The sequence below is a fragment of the Manis javanica genome, chromosome 11 (assembly GCF_040802235.1).
Source record: "Manis javanica isolate MJ-LG chromosome 11, MJ_LKY, whole genome shotgun sequence".
Lineage (NCBI taxonomy): Eukaryota > Metazoa > Chordata > Mammalia > Pholidota > Manidae > Manis > Manis javanica.
The window spans coordinates 43,929,423-43,947,720 of NC_133166.1; the positions used below are offsets into that span (position 1 = coordinate 43,929,423).

Here is an 18,298-nt window from a genome sequence, read left to right on the forward strand (position 1 = left end):
CAACATTCACCAATATTATTCAAGTCCCCCTCCGCCCCATTGCAGTCACTGTCCATCAGTGTAGTAAGGTGCTATAGAGTCATTACTTGTCTTATCGGTGCTACACTGCCTTACCTGTGACCCCTTACATTACGTGTGCTAATCATAATGTTGCTTAATCCTCTTCTCCCTCCCTTCCTTTTGATAACTGCTAGTCCTTTCTTGGAGTCTGTGAGTCTGCTGCTGTTTTGTTCCTTCAGTTTTTTCTTTGCTTTTATACTCCTCAGATGAGCGAAATAATTTGGTACTTGTCTTTCTCCACATGGCTTATTTCACTGAGCATAATACCCTCTAGCTCCATCCACGTTGTTGCAAATGGTTAGGATTTGTTTTCTTCTTATGTCTGAATAATATCCCATAGTGTATACATACAAAATCTCCTTTATCCATTAATCTACTGTTGGACACTTAGGTTGTTTCCATATCTTGGCTAGTGTAAACAATGCTCCGATAAACATAGGGGTGCATATATCTTTTTGAATCTGGGGTCTTATTTTCTTCAAGTAAATTCCTAGGAGTTGAATCACTGGGTCAAATGGTATTTCTATTTTTAGTTTCTTGAGGAACCTCCATACTGTTTTCCACAATGGTTTAACTAATTTACATTCCCACCACCAGTGTAGGAGGGTTCCCATTACTCTGCATCCTCTCCAGCATTTGATCTTTCTTGTCCTTCGGATGTTGTCCATCCTAACTGGTGTGAAATGATATCCCATTGTGGTTTTAATTTGATTTTCCCTGATTATGTGTTCAGGAAAAAGTTGTTCATGCTTATATTCAAGAGATTTTTGCCTATGTTTTCTTCTATGGCTTTATAGTTTCATAACTTACATTCAGGTCTTTGATCCATTTTGAGTTTGCTTTTGTGTATGGAGTTAGAAAATAATCTAGTTTCGTTCTCTTAAATGCAGCTGACAAGTTTTGCCAACACCAGTTGTTGAAGAGGTTGTAATTTCCCCATTGAATATCCATGGTTCCTTTATTGTATATTAATTGACCATATATGTGTGGATTTATATCTAGGCTCTCTACTCTGTTTCATTGGTTTTTGGGTCTGTTTTTGTGTCAATACCAAATTGTCTTGATTACTGTGACTTTGTAGTACAGTTTGAAATTAGGAAGCATAATCCCCCAAGCTTTGTGCTTCTTCCTCAGGATTATTTTGGCTATTCAGTGTCTTCTGTGGTTCCATATGAATTTTAGAACTACTTCTTGTTAATTAAAGAATGCTATTAGTATTTTAATAGGGATTGCATTGAATCCATAGATCACTTTAGGCAGGATGGTCATTTTGACAATATTAATTCTTCCTATCCATGAGCCCAGGATAGATTTACATTTATTGGTATCTTTTTTTAATTGATCTCATGAGGGTCTTATAGTTTTCAGAGTATATGTCTTTCACCACCATGGTTAAGTTTATTCCTAGATATTTTATTATTTTTGATGCAATTGTGAATGGAATTGTTTGCCTGATTTCTCTTTCTGCTGGTTCATCATTAGCATGTATGAATGCAACAGATTTCAGTGTATTAATTTTGCATCCTGCAATTTTGCTGAATTCAGTAATTAGTTCCAGTAACTTTTGGGTAGATTCTTTAGGGTTTTTATGTACAATATGATATTGTCTGCAAACTATGACAGTTTAGCTTCTTCCTTACCATTCTGGATGCCTTATACTTATTTCTGTTTTCTGATTATCATGGATAAGACCTCCAGTACTGTGTTGAATAAAACTGGGCAGAGTGGGCATCCTTGTCTTGTTCCAGATATTAAAGGAAAGGTTTTCAGCTACTGCTGTTAAGTATGATGTTGGCTGTTGGTATGTCATATATGGTCTTTATTATGTTGAGGTACTTGCCTTCTATACCCATTTTGTTGAGAGTTTTTATCATGAATGGATGTTAGATTTTCTCTAAAACTTTTTTTGGCATCTTTGGAGATAATCATGTGATTTTGTCCTTTTTTTGATGTAGTAGATAATGCTGATGGTTTTTCAAATACTGTACCATCCTTGCATCACTGGAATAAATACCACTTGATCATGATAAATGATCTTTTTGATGTATTTTTGAATTCAGTTTGCAAATATTTTGAGGATTTTTCCATCTATGTTCATCAGGGATATTGGTCTTTAATTTTCTTTTTTTATGGTGTCAGTCTGGTTTTGGTATTAAACTAATAAGGCCTCAAAGAATGAGTTTACTAGTATTCCCTCCTCATCTATTTTTTTGGAAAACTTTAAGGAGAATGGGTATTATGTCTTCTCTCAATGTCTGATAAAATTCAGTAGTGAAATCATCTGGCCTAGGGATTTTGTTCTTATGTAGTGTTTTGATTACCAATTCAATTTCATTGCTGGTAATTGGTCTGTTCAGATTTTCTGTTTCTTCCCTGGTCAGTCTTGTAAGGTTGTATTTTTCTAGAAAAAAATGTCCACTTCTTCTAGTTTATCCAATTTGCTACCATATAATTTTTCATAGTATAGTAATTCTTTATTTCAGTGGTGTCTGTACTTTTCCTTTTTCAGTTCTGATTGTTTATATGTGTACACTCTTTTTTTTTCCTTGATAAGTCTGGCTAGGGGTTCATCTATTTGGTTGATTTTCTTGAAGAACCAGCTCCTGGTTTCATTGATTCTTTCTGTTTTTTTATTCTTCTCAATTTTATTTCTTTCTGCTCTGATCTTTATTACATCCCTCCTTCTACTGACTTTGGGCCTTATTTTTTCTTCTTTTTATAGTTTCATTAATTGTGAGTTTAAACTGTTAATTTGGGATTGTTCTTCTTTCTTGAGGCAAGCCTGTATTGCAGTAAACTTTCCTTTTAGAACTGTCTTCACTTCATCCCACAGATTTTTGGGGTGTTGAGTTGTTTTCATTTGTCTCCATATATTGCTTGATCTCTGATTTTATTTGGTAGTTGATCTATTGATTATTTAAGAGCATGTTGATAAGCCTCCATGTGTTTGTAGGCTTTTTTGTTCTCTTTGCATAATTTATTTTTAGTTTCATACCTTTGTGGTCTGAGAAGCTGGTTGATACAGTTTCAACCCTTCTGAATTTAAAGACTCTTTTTGTGGCCTAGTATGTCATCTACTCTGTAAAATGTTCCATGTGCTCTTGGGAAGAATGTATATCCTGATGCTTCTGGGTGGAGTGTTCCATAGATGTCTGTTAGATCCATCTGTCCTAATGTGTTTGTTCTTCAGTGCGTCTGTCTCCTTACTTCTTTTTGTCTGGTTAATCTGTCTTTGGAGTGAATGGTGTGTTGAAGTTTCCTAAAATGAATGCATTGCATTCTATTTACCCCTTTAATTCTGTTATTATTTGTTTCACATATTTAGTTGCTCTTATATATTGGTTGCCTATGTATTTATAATGGGTATATGCTCCTATTGTTCTAACCCCTTTATCATTATATAATGTGCTTCTTTGTCTATTGTTCTTTTCTTTGTTTTGAAGTCTATTTTGTCTCATATCAGTACTGCATCTCCTGCTTTTTTCTCCCAATGATTTGCATGAAGTATTGCCTTCCATCCCTTCACTTTTAGTCTGTGAGTTTAAAGTGAGTCTCTAGTAGGCAGCATATAGATGGGTCTTATTTTTTGATCCATTCTGTAACTCTGTCTCTTTTGATTGTTGCATTCAGTCCCTTTACATTTAGGGTGTTTATTGATAGAAATGTACTTACTGCCATTGCAGGCTTTAGATTCTTTATTACCAAAGGTTCAAGGGCAGCTTCTTTACTACCTGACAGTGTAACTTAACTTACTTATTATGCTATTTCAAACACAATCTAAAGATTCTTTCTTTTTCTCCCTTCTTTTTCTGCCTCCTCTACTCTGTATATACTAGATGTCACATTCTGTATTCTTTGTGTATCCCTTGACCTACTTTGTGGGTAGCTGACTTAATTTTGCATTTGCTTAGTAATTGCTTGGTCTATTTCCTTTATCCTGTTTTGTATTCTCTGGTGACAGCTATTTAGCCTTAGGAACACTTCCATCTAGAGCAGTCCCTTTAAAATACACCATAGAGATGGTTTGTTTGAGGTAAATTCCCTCAGCTTTTGCTTATCTGGAAACTATTTAATCTCTGCTTCAAATTTAAGAGAAAATCTTTCTGAGTAGAGTATTCTTGGTTTGAGGCCCTTCTGCTTCATTGCATTAAATATATCATGCCTCTCTTCTGAACTGTAAAGTTTCTGCTGAGAAGTCTGATGATAGCCTGATCGGTTTTGCTTTGTATGTGATCTTTTTTCTCTCTCTGGCTGCTTTTAATACTCTGTCTTTGTACCTGATCTTTGCCACTTTAATTATTGTATATCTTAGTGTTGTCTTCCTTGGGTCTCTTGTGTTGGGAGATCTGTTTACCTCCATGGCCTGAGAGACTATTTCCTTCCCTAGATTGGGGAAATTTTCAGCAGTTATTTCCTCAAAGAGACCTTCTATCCCTTTTTCTCTCTCTTCTTATTGTGGTACTCCTATAATGTGCATATTGTTCCATTTATATTAGTCACACAGTTCTCTTAATATTCTTTCATTCCTAGAGATCCCTTTTTTTCTCCATGCCTTAGCTTCTTTGTATTCCTGTTCTCTACTTTCTCTTTCATTTACAATTTCCTCTACTTCATCTAATCTGCCTTTAAGTCCCTCCATTGTATGTTTCATTCAGACACTATTTTTTTCAAAGTTTCTATCTTTTTGTTGAAGTCCTCCCAGAGATCTTGAATGTTTTTCTGTAGCTCCTTGAGCATATTTATGATTTTTATTTTGAAATCTTTATCAAAAAGATTTTTGATTTCAGTTTCACTTAGTCCTCCTTCTGGCATCCTTTCCTCAATTTTGCAAAATTTTTTGCTGTTTAATTTTTTTAGTGATTTCTATGGAATGTTAACTTTGCATTGGCAGTGCCCTTTCATGCCCAGAAGCTTTATTCTCTGGAGCAACCAAGGACTTGGAACAATATCATGAGTTGAAGCTGAGTGGCACTTGTGCCTGCTGTGAGTATTGAGCTCTTTCCTGTTTCCAAGCTTAAGCTCCAGCCTTCACTGCCAGGGCCATGGTACATACAATCAGGGAGGAGCCTATGTGCTATGCTCCTTCTGCAGGCTGGGCCAACCTCCAGCTGGCCTGGCATAATAGTGAGGGCAGGAGGTGTGTGGGACTGGTGCCTGCTAGTAAGAAATAGCTGCAGGCTGCATATGTCAGTGGCCTCAAGGCTGCATTGCTAGCCAGGGGAATGGACTCTCTGAAGCTCCTGAGAGTTTCCAACTTGCTGGGCGCAGCATGCCTGGATGATGTTTTCCACCTGCCCTTTCTCCTGAGCAGCAAGCTTTGTGTACTCTTTGCCCCTCTAGTGCCCTTCTTGCTGTTGAGATGTCTTTTAAAGTTCCTACATTTCTTTTTTCCCAGGGAATCTGGTTGTGCATACCTGTTCTCCACAAGTGGGTGGAATCTAAGTCTCTCTGAGTATTCTGCCTGTCTTTGTTTTCCAACCCCACTAATCTCCAGAACACCCTGTAATGTGGGTTTATGCTCCCAGAGCAGATCTCCAGGAATTGGTGTTTAGCAATCTTGGTTTTCTACTCCCCCCTGCTCTGTTTTTCTTTCTCACACCTGTAGGCTGGTGTTGGAGGAGTTCTTGTTTCCTGCCAGATAATAACTTTGCTACTTTAACCTTTTCTGTGACGTCTTCTCTTTTCCCCAGATGTAGGCAGTCTGTTCTGCAGTCTTTGGGTCAGTCAGATTTAGTTGTATTTGCTATATTTTCATACTACTTGTGCTTTTGGGATGAGGTTTCTGTCCCACTTCTCATGCCACCACCATCTTTTTCCCCCTCTAAATTCCATCCTTTTTAAATTAATGCACTAATGCCAGTGCATCAATGTTTTTTTGAATAAAGGAAACATTATAAAGTTTATATTGCAGTCTTTCACCTTACAGATTTTACTCAGTTTATACAAATCTTGACATCTTGTATCATAAAGGACATATCTATGAACAAAACATAGAAATGATGAAAACATATTTAAATAAATTGTTAATGATTATCACTTTTTTGGGATAAAACTATGTTTTTTCTTTTTCCTTAGAATAAAAGCTTGAAAACCAAACTCTTGTCAGGAAACAAGCTATGTGGCCTCCATGCAGAAGAGGTGAGTAAAATTTCTCTTTTTCTCACTTTAACATTATTGCCAAATACATATATATATATTTTTTTTTTTAACCTAGACATCTGGTCACTTTTCCCCCTAACATAAATACAACATTGGAATGCAAAATGAAAGCATATTTCAGGCTTTTAAATATTTGTGGATGTTTTAACATTGCATATCCAGGAAATAAAAAAAGCTATTTAAGTGTTACTTCCTAAAATGATTTTCTGGATTTCTTCTTTAACTGGATTATCAGGATTTCCTTAATAGCAAATACCTGGAAGCCCATAAAATTTTCAATTTTTTGTTTCTTCTGTGTGATGTCTACAATGTTTTGCAATGACAACTGACTGACAGAATAAGAATTCTGGGGTTGACCATAACCCTTAAGAAACAAACATATTTATTTGTTACACTTGATGGGCAGGAAAATTGTCTCATGAAAGTCTTAGGGGAAAAAAATGTCATTCTGGCTGATCCAGGTTTAACTAAAATCAGTTCCCTATGCTCCTAATCTCACAAATCAATCTGTATTTTATAATTCCCTATGTAATATTTAAGACATGTAGTTCCAAGTCAGTAATTCTTAGTATGAGATAGTAGATAGAGTTTCACAGTATGTGATTCTTTACACCTCAAGGAGAGGAGACAAGAGTCACTGTGTCAGCTGGATCTTCCTGGAAGCACACTCAAAGATGGGATTTGTTGTACAAGAAATTTATTAATGGAAAAGCCTATGAATAATAATAAACAGGCAAGAGATTCTTCATACCACAGTGCAGATCTGATGCCTTTGAAGGGGGAAAGAAAGAGGTTTGAGTAGAACAAGAATGGTGGGTTCCAGAAGTTAAAAGATACTCCTTTTCACAAACTTTAATTTCACTGTGAAATTCATGAAGTTCATGTGACTTATGATTTCATAATTCCCAGACACCAAACTTAAAATTACATTTAAAATCATTACAAAGATAAAATATCCAAATCCCACTGATATCTAATGGATTGCCAATGTTTTAATTGACAAAGGCAGAATATTAAAAATAAAATGGAGAACACTACAAATACCACTATAATCATCATGAAATAAATTATTATTTCACAAAGAAAGGCTATTTTAACATGAAATTCTAGGGAGGAAATATCCCACAGCCTAGCTAATATGCTGCCACGGCCACCTTCTCCTGCCTTGTCTTCTTCACCTTCTTCCTCTTCTTTTTATTATAACAGTCATCATCATCCCAATCATCATCGTTATCACAAAACTTAGTTTCACTGTGAACTTCATGAAGGTTGTGACTTCTGATTTCATGATTCCCAGGCACCAAACTTAAAATTACATTTAAAATCATTAACATAGATAAAAGAAAATTACTGAAATTCCCAATATAGTAATATCTCAATTGAAGATTATCCATCTGCCAATTTTAACTTTTCAAAATGCTACTAACAAGCTAAAAGAAAACTGCCCAAGTGTCGACTAGGTTTCAAATCAGTGTACAATGCAAAATAGAGATGCACTCACTCAAGATGTGTTTATTCTTAGTTTGCATACTTTTATCGGATCTTCAGATAGGAGTTTGCTTTTGAACTCACTGAAAATTGGGAGGAGACTGCAATATGTAATTCAGAGAAGTGATGAATGTGATGAAAATTTCTACAAGTTTATTTTTAAATAACTTTAAGCTCAGGAAATCTTGCTGTTCATTTAAGTGTAGAAAAATACATTTAGGTTTTTAATTATAGTTTCTGAATGAATCACTGCACTACACAAAAACTGATGTCTTGATAATGAATCCAAGTTATGAAAAAGTTTAAATTACATTCTGTGCTGTCAGTATAAATATGCATGAAAAAAACAAACACCCAAAATGATTAAAATGTGTTCTTTTTGACATTTAAAAGAGCATCTATTATATGAAAGAATAGAAGTGAAGTTGGGCAAATCATGTATACCACATGTAGTAGTAATCTCTTATTCCCCATTAATATTGGTCAACATTAGTTTGGATAAATATGAGAGCATCTTTTCCTAAGAGACTGTTATGGCTAAAAATGAATCTTGGATGGCAAATTGGGACAGAAGGGAGAAAATGTCAATCAACTGTGAATTTGAAGCTGAGAAAGATAACAGAAATAATCCTTTAATGAAATCAATAGCACAAAATTAAGGATACTCATGAAAACCAGGATATCTCTTGAAGATGAAATTAATTAACAATGAGAGATACTGTGTGAAATATTATTTTGCACTTGAGAAACTGAACAGAGTTGTATTAAATGTAAGTCCTGAAATAAAAATATAAATTCAAGGGGCTAAGGGCTCAAGTATGAGTTTTCATTAAGAGCCAGTACCAACCATATCAATACCCACAATGATGGTGCTTTTTCTTCATATTCATTATATCGTGCATTTCACTTCCACTAAATACATAAAGGAAACGAGAATGCCTTTTTATGGAAATGGAAAAATAGTAACTAGTTTATAAGAAGCCATGAATCCTTGCTGCCTCTGGTTACACAGTTTAATTGTATAATCCCAAATTGTCAATGCATAACAAACTCTTCCTTTCTTCCCTTCTCCCCTCTCCCCTCCCTCCCTCTCTCTCTTTCTCATTGCCCTCTTCCTCCCCTCACTTCCACTCTCTTCTATTCTCCTCTTCTTTCCCTCCTTTCTTTCTTGCCATTTCATTTTTTCTTTTTGTTCTCTCTTGTGGATTTCCTAATTCAATAGATCGTGTAATGTAATTGACTCATGACAGGAAAGTCTGTGAAAAAAGCTGTTTCTAATATTAGAAGCTTTCAATAGTGTATTCCTCACAACACTTTCAGATTCTACTCTAATTGATGGTGCTTCCAGCAATGATTTAGTAATTTTAACACCATCTAAGCACAGCCTCCCAATTTGTGAACTCTTCTACTTTGCATAGTTAGAAATATCCTGAATATAATAGGAAACTGAATCACAGTACAGTTGCAGCTGGTTCAGTGGAAGATTCATGTACATTTAATGTATGCTTGGAAAATTATAATATTTTAAAAATATGAGTGTGCTTTACTAATTAAAGAAGGCTTTCATATCCACACAGTTTCCTAGAACACAATAGTTCAATGAGGATCTTGTGTTTCTTATGTACAATGTCCGGCTACTTTTAAAATAGAAGATACAAAACATTCCCATTACCCCCAGACTTCCCTCTTGCTATTTTATAATTTTCCTCACCACCCCCCATTCCAAGTCAACTACAAGTCTGATTTCTGTCTCCATACTTTTGTCATCTCTAGAATATCATATAAATGGTATTATACAAACCATAGCTTCTAGTGACTGGATTGTTTCACATAATATGATGCTTTTGAAATCCATCTACATTACTACATGTTTTGGTACTTAATTCGTTTTTTAAGATTGTTCAACACCATTCTAGAATTCCATTTCAAGGATGTGCCATAATTTCTTTACTATCCTCCATGAATTACTATCCTTAATGGAGACATGGTTGTTTCCATCTTTTGACTATTATTAATAAAGATACTATAAACATTTATGTATATATTATAATTTCTTTTGGGCAAATACCTAGAAAGAATTGTTGCATAATGCAATATGTATATATTTAACTTTATAAGAAACTGCCAAACTGTTTCCCAAAGTTGCTCTACTATTTTACATTGCCACTCAACTATTTTGCTATTTCTTCAAATATCATTTTTATGTGACTATAATGATTTATTGGATTGGGTTCTCTTTCTTCTGCAAGAGAATCAGAACCTATAATCCTAGATGTAGGAAGATAAATAACAGAGGTCCTTATGTAGAGTGTTTGAAATTGGTTCTGCTCTGTAAAAATGGGAATGCATAATCATAAGCTGTGCTTTACCAGAACATATTTCCATATGGTGACCAAACATGTCTGTTGAGAAAGATTTCTTTGTTATAAACATTTTTATATTTGTAATGGGCCTTCTAAATAGTACGTGCTTCTAAAAGGCAAACCCTGTTCACCTCAGCATCTCAGCTTTCTGGCGGCTTTCCACATCCCCTGTCCCATTTGATTTCTGCCTTCCCTTTGGACATGTGTCAAATTTAAACTTGATTGCCAATTTAAATTCATATTTCATCTTAAAAAACAAGTAAATGAAAAGCAGTGAAAAACTGAGGCATATATATGCATGGATATATTTAGCATCTAAAACTGGATTGTTGAACATGTCTGGGTGGCTGAAATTCTGTGTGTATTCTTTTGTCTGGGGGAGGCAGGAGGTTTAGGGAGAAGAGCAATAAACTACTTTCTTTCAATATTACCTTTTCAACAATATGCTTCCTTTGAATAGGCTTTTGTTTTCTCTTCCTGGATAGAATTGCTGGATATCTGACTCCCAAACCACAGATGAAGCTTTATTGTTTCACTTTCAGACCAGCTCTCTTTTGCTTGGCTGCAAATCATTCCTGCATAGTTTGAAGAATTTTAATCTTCAGATTTGGAAATATAAATGAAATGCAGGCACTAATCCATGCTTCTGTTCTTGCAGTCAAAAAAAATTCAAGCCCAGCTGAAGGAGCTTCGTTATGGGAAGAAGGACTTATTATTTAAGGTGAGCATATTTCTCCCCTCCCCTTCCAACTTGTTGCCCAATATGTAAATTATCTAAAATATTGTTTAATTTAAATTCAATTTCTAGATTTTCACAAGAATCAGAATTGTACTGGACTGCATTGTACATGCTTTCATTTTCTTGCCTACTTTGTGAATAGAGATAAATGCAGATTTGGTTTCCTGGGTACATTCTTAATTAAAGGCAGGCATCATTCCAACATGCTTAAAGTCCCTTTGTAACCTTCAATTACTTTAATTCAACAATGAAGAATATTGTCTTTCAGAATATTTACATTAAGGACAGCATACATTGAGCAAGTTTCCAAAATGAGGTCCACTGGTGGGCCTCATTTATGTTCTATTCTGGGCTTCCAGAGATCCTGCATAAATCTCTTTATTATTAAGTCTTCATATATAATCATTGTTGATTGGTTTTAGATATTGATACTTTTTTCTTTTCCAAGTAGAGACCTATATTGCCATGAACTCTGGATGTGGTAGACTGCATAATAGGCCCCCAAAGATATCCCTTTGCTAGTCCCTAGAACCTTTAATGTCATATTTTATGGCAAAGAAGATTTTGATAATGTAATTGAGTAAGGATCTTGAGATGGGAATGCTATCCCAGATTATCCAAGGAGATTGGGAATATAAACACACAAGTCCTTATGAGAGTGAAAAGAAGGCCTAAGTGTGAAGGTTATGTGACCACAGAAGCTGGAGAAGAAAAGACAATGTAAAGTTTCCTCCCCTGTAAGCCTCCAGGAAGAACAGTCCCTGCCAACACCTTGCTTTTAGTCCCATAAAATTCAATTCAGAATTCTGATCTCCAGAACTGTAAGAGAATCCATTTGTGTGGTGTTAAGTCATTTAGTTCCTGGTATTTGTTATAGTAGCACCAGGAAAACTAACACAGATGGATGCTTTTATCTCCCAGGGGAGATAAGAACATGGGCTATTAGAGGCATTTGCTTTGCCAAATGTAGTAAAGTGGGAGTTTTAGCCTCTTAGAAGTAGGGATAATAATTTGTTTAATAAATAATAAGTGCAATTTTGTGTGTAATATTTCTCTTTAAAAATATTCTTACTGCAATGGTCAGCCTAAGTTATGAATATCAGGTATAAATGAAAAAGAAATAAGTCCCCATTTTATTTAAAAATCCTACAGTTTTCCCAGTGTAAACAATAGGAAATGACCTATGTCTCTACTACAGCACCTTTACTTTTGGCTTAGAATCCTAGGAAGTTTTTCCTATGATGTCAGGCAGTATTTATCGAATACTCATCCAATGTGAGGCTTGAACCTGGGCATATCTTGCCATTTGCTCTTTCATAAATGCTTCCTGCTATGCCTTTGACCTCATCTATTACAAGATGTTATCCAACATACCATGAAAACTATGAATTAATTTTCATTATTGCTTACTGATCCCTACCATTCAGCACTTTGCTCATTTTATTTGATAAATAGATAAAAGTATGAAACCTGATGCATTTGCCTGTCTACCTTTTTTTAAAATTAAGGTACCATTGATGTACAATCTTATGAAGGTTTCATATGAGCAATGCTGTGGTTACTACATTAACCCATATTATCAAGTCCCCCCACCATACCCCATTACAGTCACTGTCAATCAGCATAGCAAGATGCTATAGAGTCATTACTTACCTTCTCTGTGTTCTACTACCTTCCCTGTGCCTCCACTACATTATGTGTAGTAATCATTAAACCCCTTAGTGCCTTTCTTGTTCCATTCCCCCAACACTCCCACCCCCTTTCTCTCTGGTAATCGCTGGTCCCTTCTTGGAGTCTGTGATCTGCTGCTGTTTTGTTCCTTCAGTTCTTGTTTTATTGTTATACTCCACAAATGAGTGAAATCATTTGGTACTTGTCTTTCTATGCCTGGCTTATATCATTGATCATAATACCCTCTAGCTCCCATCCATATTCTTGCAAATGGTAGGATTTGTTTTATTTTTATGGATGAATAATATTCCATTGTTTATATATACCACATCTTCTTAATTCATTCATCTACTAATGGACACTTAGGTTGCTTCAATGTTTTGGCTATTGTAAATAGTGCTGCGATAAACATAGAGGTGCATAGGAGTGATTCAAGATTATGGCATGAGAGGTGAGACAGACAAACTCCTCCCAAAAAACATATATTATGAAAATATAGTTAAACAACTAATCCTAAAAGAACAACAGGAAAGAAGGCTGAACCAGACTGCATATACCTGGAGAACAGAGCAGACCTCATGAAACAGGGTAGCGTACCATAGCCTTGATCCAGTGGGACCCAAGCCCTTCCCTCACCACAGATCACTGGCGAGAGGAATAGAAACAGAGCAGGGAAGGGGTGGAAGCCTAGGGCTGCTGAACACTCAGACCTGGAAATCTGCTATGGGAGCACAAACCTACATTGTAGGGTGCTCTGGAGATTAGTGGTGTTAGAAAACTAAGACGAGCAGGATGCTTGGGAAGACTGAAATTCCAGCTATTTGTGGAGGACAGGGATCCACATCCAGCTGCTCTGGGACAAAGGAAAGGCCAGTAGTCTCAGAGGTTTCCTACCAGCAAGAGGGCTGCTGAAGGGGTGGGGTTTGCACAAAGCTTGCTGTGTAGGAGAAGGGATAGATGGACAATGTTGTCAGGGTGTGCTCTGCTGAGCAGGTTGGGAACTTTGAGGAGCTTCAGGTGCTCCATTCCCCTGGCTGGCTACTCAGCTCCTCCACTATGATACTGCAGCCTGCTGCGTATTCCTCCTGGCTTGCTGGCAATAGCTCACAAAGTGGCAGTCCCTGCCCTGGCTTCAGCCCAGCCAGAAGAGGGCCCTGCCTATGGCAGCTACAGATTCAGAGCACAGAGGCTCACACCTGTATGCTGGCCCACTGGTTCTCACAGTGGAGACAGGCACTGCAGCCAGAAATCAGGAAACAGCCGTTTCCTCCCCTCAGGCACCAGTGCCACTCCCTGGCAATTCCCAACATCACTCCAGGGGCTGAGCACCTTCAGGCACTAGAGCTTCTGGGTAGTAAGGGCATCAGACATTAAATGTAAAGGAACCTGGTTCAAACAACAATCTCGCGAACACCATAAAAAAGGCCAAATGAAACTGAACTCACCAATATTCCTGAAAGAGAGTTTAAAATAAAAATCATAAACATGCTCATAGAGGTACAGAAAAATATTCAAGAATTCAGGGACGAATTTAGGATAGAATTTCAATCACTAAGAAATTCCATATCTGAAATGAAACATACAATGGGGGGATTTAAAAGCAGATTACATGTAGTAGAAGAGATGGTAAGTGTAATAGAAATTAGAGAAGAGGAATATAAAGAAGCTGAGGAACAGAGAGGAAAAAGAACCTCTAAGAATGAAAGAATATTCACAGAACTGTGTGACCAATCCAAACGGAACAGTATTGACATTGTGGGAGTACCAGGAAAAGAAGAGAAAGAAGAAGGGATAGAAAGTGTCTTTGAGGAGGTAATTGCTGAAAACTTCCACAATCTGGGGAAGGAGATAGTCTCTCAGGCCATGGAAATACACAGCTCTCCCAACACAAGGGACCCAAAGAAGACAACACCAAGACATATAATAATTAAAATGGCAAAGATCAAGGATAAGGACAGACTTTTAAAAGCAGTGCGAGAGAGAAAAAGGATCACATACAAAGGAAAACTTACCAGGCTATCATCAGACTTCTCAACAGAAAGAAACCTTACAAGCCAGAAGAGAGTGACATGATATATTTAATGAAATGAAACAGAAGGGCCTTGAACCAAGAATACTCTACCTGGAAGGGTTGTAATTTAAATTTGAAGGAGGGATTAAACAATTTTCAGATAAGCTAAAGCTGAGATAATTAACTCCCACAAACCACCGCTACAATGCATTTTGGAGGGACTGCTTTAGATGGAACTATTCCTAAGGTTAAATAGCTGTCACCAGGGGAAATAAAACCACAGCAAAGTAATACAATTACTAAACATATGCAAAATCATTATCAACTACCCCCAAAGTCAATAAGGGATAAAGAGTATAGAATATGATACCTAATATATAAGAATGGAGAAGGAAAAAAGGAGGAAAAAAAAAGACTGTTTGATAGTAAGGTAATTACTTTTGAACCTTTGGTAACCACAAATCTAAAGCCTGCAATGGCAATAAGTACATACCTATCGATAATCACCTTAAATGTAAATGGCCTGAATGCCCCAATCAAAAGACATAGAGTCAATGACTGGATAAAAAAAAAAGATCCATCTATATGCTGCCTACAAGAGACTCACTTCAAACCAAAACGCATACACAGACTGAAAGTAAAAGGATGGAAAAAGATATTTAATGCAACTAATAGGGAGAAAAAAGCAGGAGTTGCAGTACTTGTATGAGACAAAATAGACTTCAAAAGAAAAAAAGTAACAAGAGACAATGAAGGACATTACATAATGATAAAGGGGTCAATCCAACAAGAGGAATTAACTATGATAAATATCTATGTACCCAACACTGAATCACCTATATATGTGAAACAAAAAGTAATAGAATGAAAGGAGGAAACAGAATGCAATCCATTCATTTTGGAAGACTTCAACACACTACTCACTCCAAAGGACAGATAAACCATATAGAAAATAAGTAAAGAGACAGAAGCACTGAATAATGTATTAAAACAGATGGACGTAATGGATATCTACAGAATACTCCATCCACAAGCAACAGGGTACACATTCTCCTCAAGTGCACAATGAAAATTTTTAAGAATGTATCATATACTAGGACATAAAAGGAACCTCACTAAATTAAAAAAGATTGAAATTGTACCAGCCAGCTTCTCAGACTACAAGGGTATGAAACTAGAAATAAATTGCACAAAGGAAATGAAGAAGCCGACAAACACATGGAGGCTTAATAACATGCTCCTAAATAATCAATGGATCAGTGACCAAACAAAAACAGAGATCAAGCAATATGTGGAGACAAATAAGAATAAGTAAACACTGCAAAATCTGTGGGATGCAGCAAAGGCAGTGCTCCAAGGGAAGTATATTGCCATACAGGTCTACCTCAAGAAAGAACAATCCTAAATGAACAGTCTAAACTCACAATTAATGAAACTAGAAAAGGAAGAATAAATGAGGCCCAAAATCAGTAGAAGGAGGGACATAGTAAAGATTAGAGCAGAAATAAATAAAATTGAGAATAAAATAATAGAAAGAACCAATGAAAGCAGGAGCTGGTTATTCAAGAAAATAAACAAAATAAACCTCTATCCAGATGTATCAATGAAAAAAAAGAGAGTCTACACCCATAAATGAAATCAGAAATGAAAAAGGAAAAATTACTACTGACACCACAGAAATACAAAGAATTGTGAGAGAATACTATGAAAAAGTATATGGTAACAAACTGGATAACCTAGAAGAAATAGATGACTTTCTAGGAAAATACAACCTTCCAAGGCTGACCCAGGAGGAAATAGAAAATGTGAATAGACCAATTACCAGCAAGGAAATTGAATTGGTAATCACAAAATTACTTCAAAACAAAACTCCAAGACCATATGGTTTCACAACTGAACATTAAGTAAAGACCTAATAGCCATCCTTAAAGTTTTCCAAAACTTAGAAATGAAATAGTAGAATCCCAAAGTCATTCTATGAGACCAGCATCACTCTATTACCAAAACTAGGCTAAGATACAACAAAAAAAGAAAATTACAAACCAACATCCCTGATAAACATAAATGCAAAAATACTGAACAAACTATTAGCAAACTGAATTAAAAAATACATCCAAAAGATCAGGCATCATGATCAAGTAGGATTTATTCCAGGGATGCAAGGATGGTAGAACATTCGGAAATCCATCAACATCATCCACCACAACAAAAGGACAAAAATCACATGTTCATCTCCATAGATGCCAAAAAAGCATTTGACAAAAGACAACATCCATTCATGATAAAACCTCTTAACAAAATGGGTGTAGAGGGCAAGTACCTCAACATAAAAAAGGCCATATGTGACAAAATCACAGCCAGCATTATACTTAACAGCAAGAAGCTGAGAGCTTTTCCTTTAAGATCAGGAACAAGACAAGGATGCCCATACTCCCCACTTTTATTCAGCATAGTTCTGGAGGTCCTAGCCACAGCAATCAGACAACACAAAGAAAAGGCATCTAGATTGGCAAGGAATAAGTTAAATTGTCCCTGTTTGCAGCTGACATGATATTGTACATAAAAACCCCTGAAGAATTAACTCCAAAACTTCTAGATCTAATATCTGAATTCAGCAAATTTGCAGGATACAAAATTAATACACAGAAATCTGTTGCATTCCTTTACACTGATGATGAACTAGCAGAAAGAGAAATGAAAACAATTCCAATAACAACTGCATCAAAAAGAAAAAACTACCTAAGAATAAACCTAACCAAGGAAGTGAAAGGCCTAGACTCTGGAAACTACAAGACACTCATAAGAGAAAATAAAGAAGATACCAATAAACAGAAACACTTCCCATTTTCATGGATAAGATTAATATTGTCAAAATGGCCATCGTGCCTAAAGCAATCTACAAATTCAATGCAATCCCTATCAAAATACCAACAGTATTCTTCAACAAACTAGAGTAAATAGTTCTAAAAAAATATGGAACCACAGAAGACCCCGAAGAGCCAAAGCAATCCTGAGAAGGAAGAATAAAGCTGGGTGGATTACATTCCATAACTTCTAGCTCTACTACAAAGCCACAGTAATCAAGAAAATTTGGTAATTTGGTACTGGCACAAGAACAGAGCCATAGACCAATGGAACAGACTAGAGAGACCAGATATAAACTTAAGCACATATGGTCAATTAATGTACTATAAAGGAGCCATGGATGTACATTCTGGAAATGACAGCCTCTTCAACAACTGCTGTGGCAAAAATGGACAGCTCCATGTAAGAGAATGAAACTAGATTACTGTCTTAATCTATACACAAAAGTAAATTCAAAGTGGATCAAAGATCTGAATGTAAGTCATAAAACCATAAAACTCTTAGAAGAAAACATAGGCCAAAATATTTTAAATATAAACATGAGCAACTTTTTCCTGAATGCATCTCCTTGGGCAAGGGAAATAAAAACTAAACAAATAGACTACATCATGCTAAATAACTTCTGTACATCAAAGGACACCATCAGCAGAACAAAAATGCATGCTACAGTATGGGAAAATATATTTGTAAATGATATATCTGACAAGGGGTTAACGTCCAAAATATGTAAAGAACTCACACAGCTCAACACCCAAAAAGCAAATAACCCTATTAAAAATGGGCAGAGGATCTGAAGAGACACTTCTCCAAAGAAGAAATTCAGATGGCCAATAGGCACATGAAAAGATGCTCCACATCACTAATTATCGGGAAAATGCAAATTAAAACCGCAGTGAGATATCATCTCACACCAGTTAGGATGGCCAACATAGAAAAGACTAG

General features: G+C 36.0%; 1 protein-coding gene across 2 annotated transcripts in view; it reads left to right on the plus strand.

Moving 5' to 3' along the window:
- Positions 1 to 18,298, plus strand: part of LUZP2 (leucine zipper protein 2) — a 515,109-nt gene that overhangs the window by 372,613 nt on the left and 124,198 nt on the right. For both annotated transcript variants that reach the window (XM_037027123.2, XM_037027124.2), the window contains exons 6-7: positions 6,136 to 6,198; positions 10,729 to 10,791. In XM_037027123.2, the coding sequence (XP_036883018.2) occupies positions 6,136 to 6,198; positions 10,729 to 10,791 (126 nt within the window). The remainder of the gene's footprint in view (positions 1 to 6,135; positions 6,199 to 10,728; positions 10,792 to 18,298) is intronic.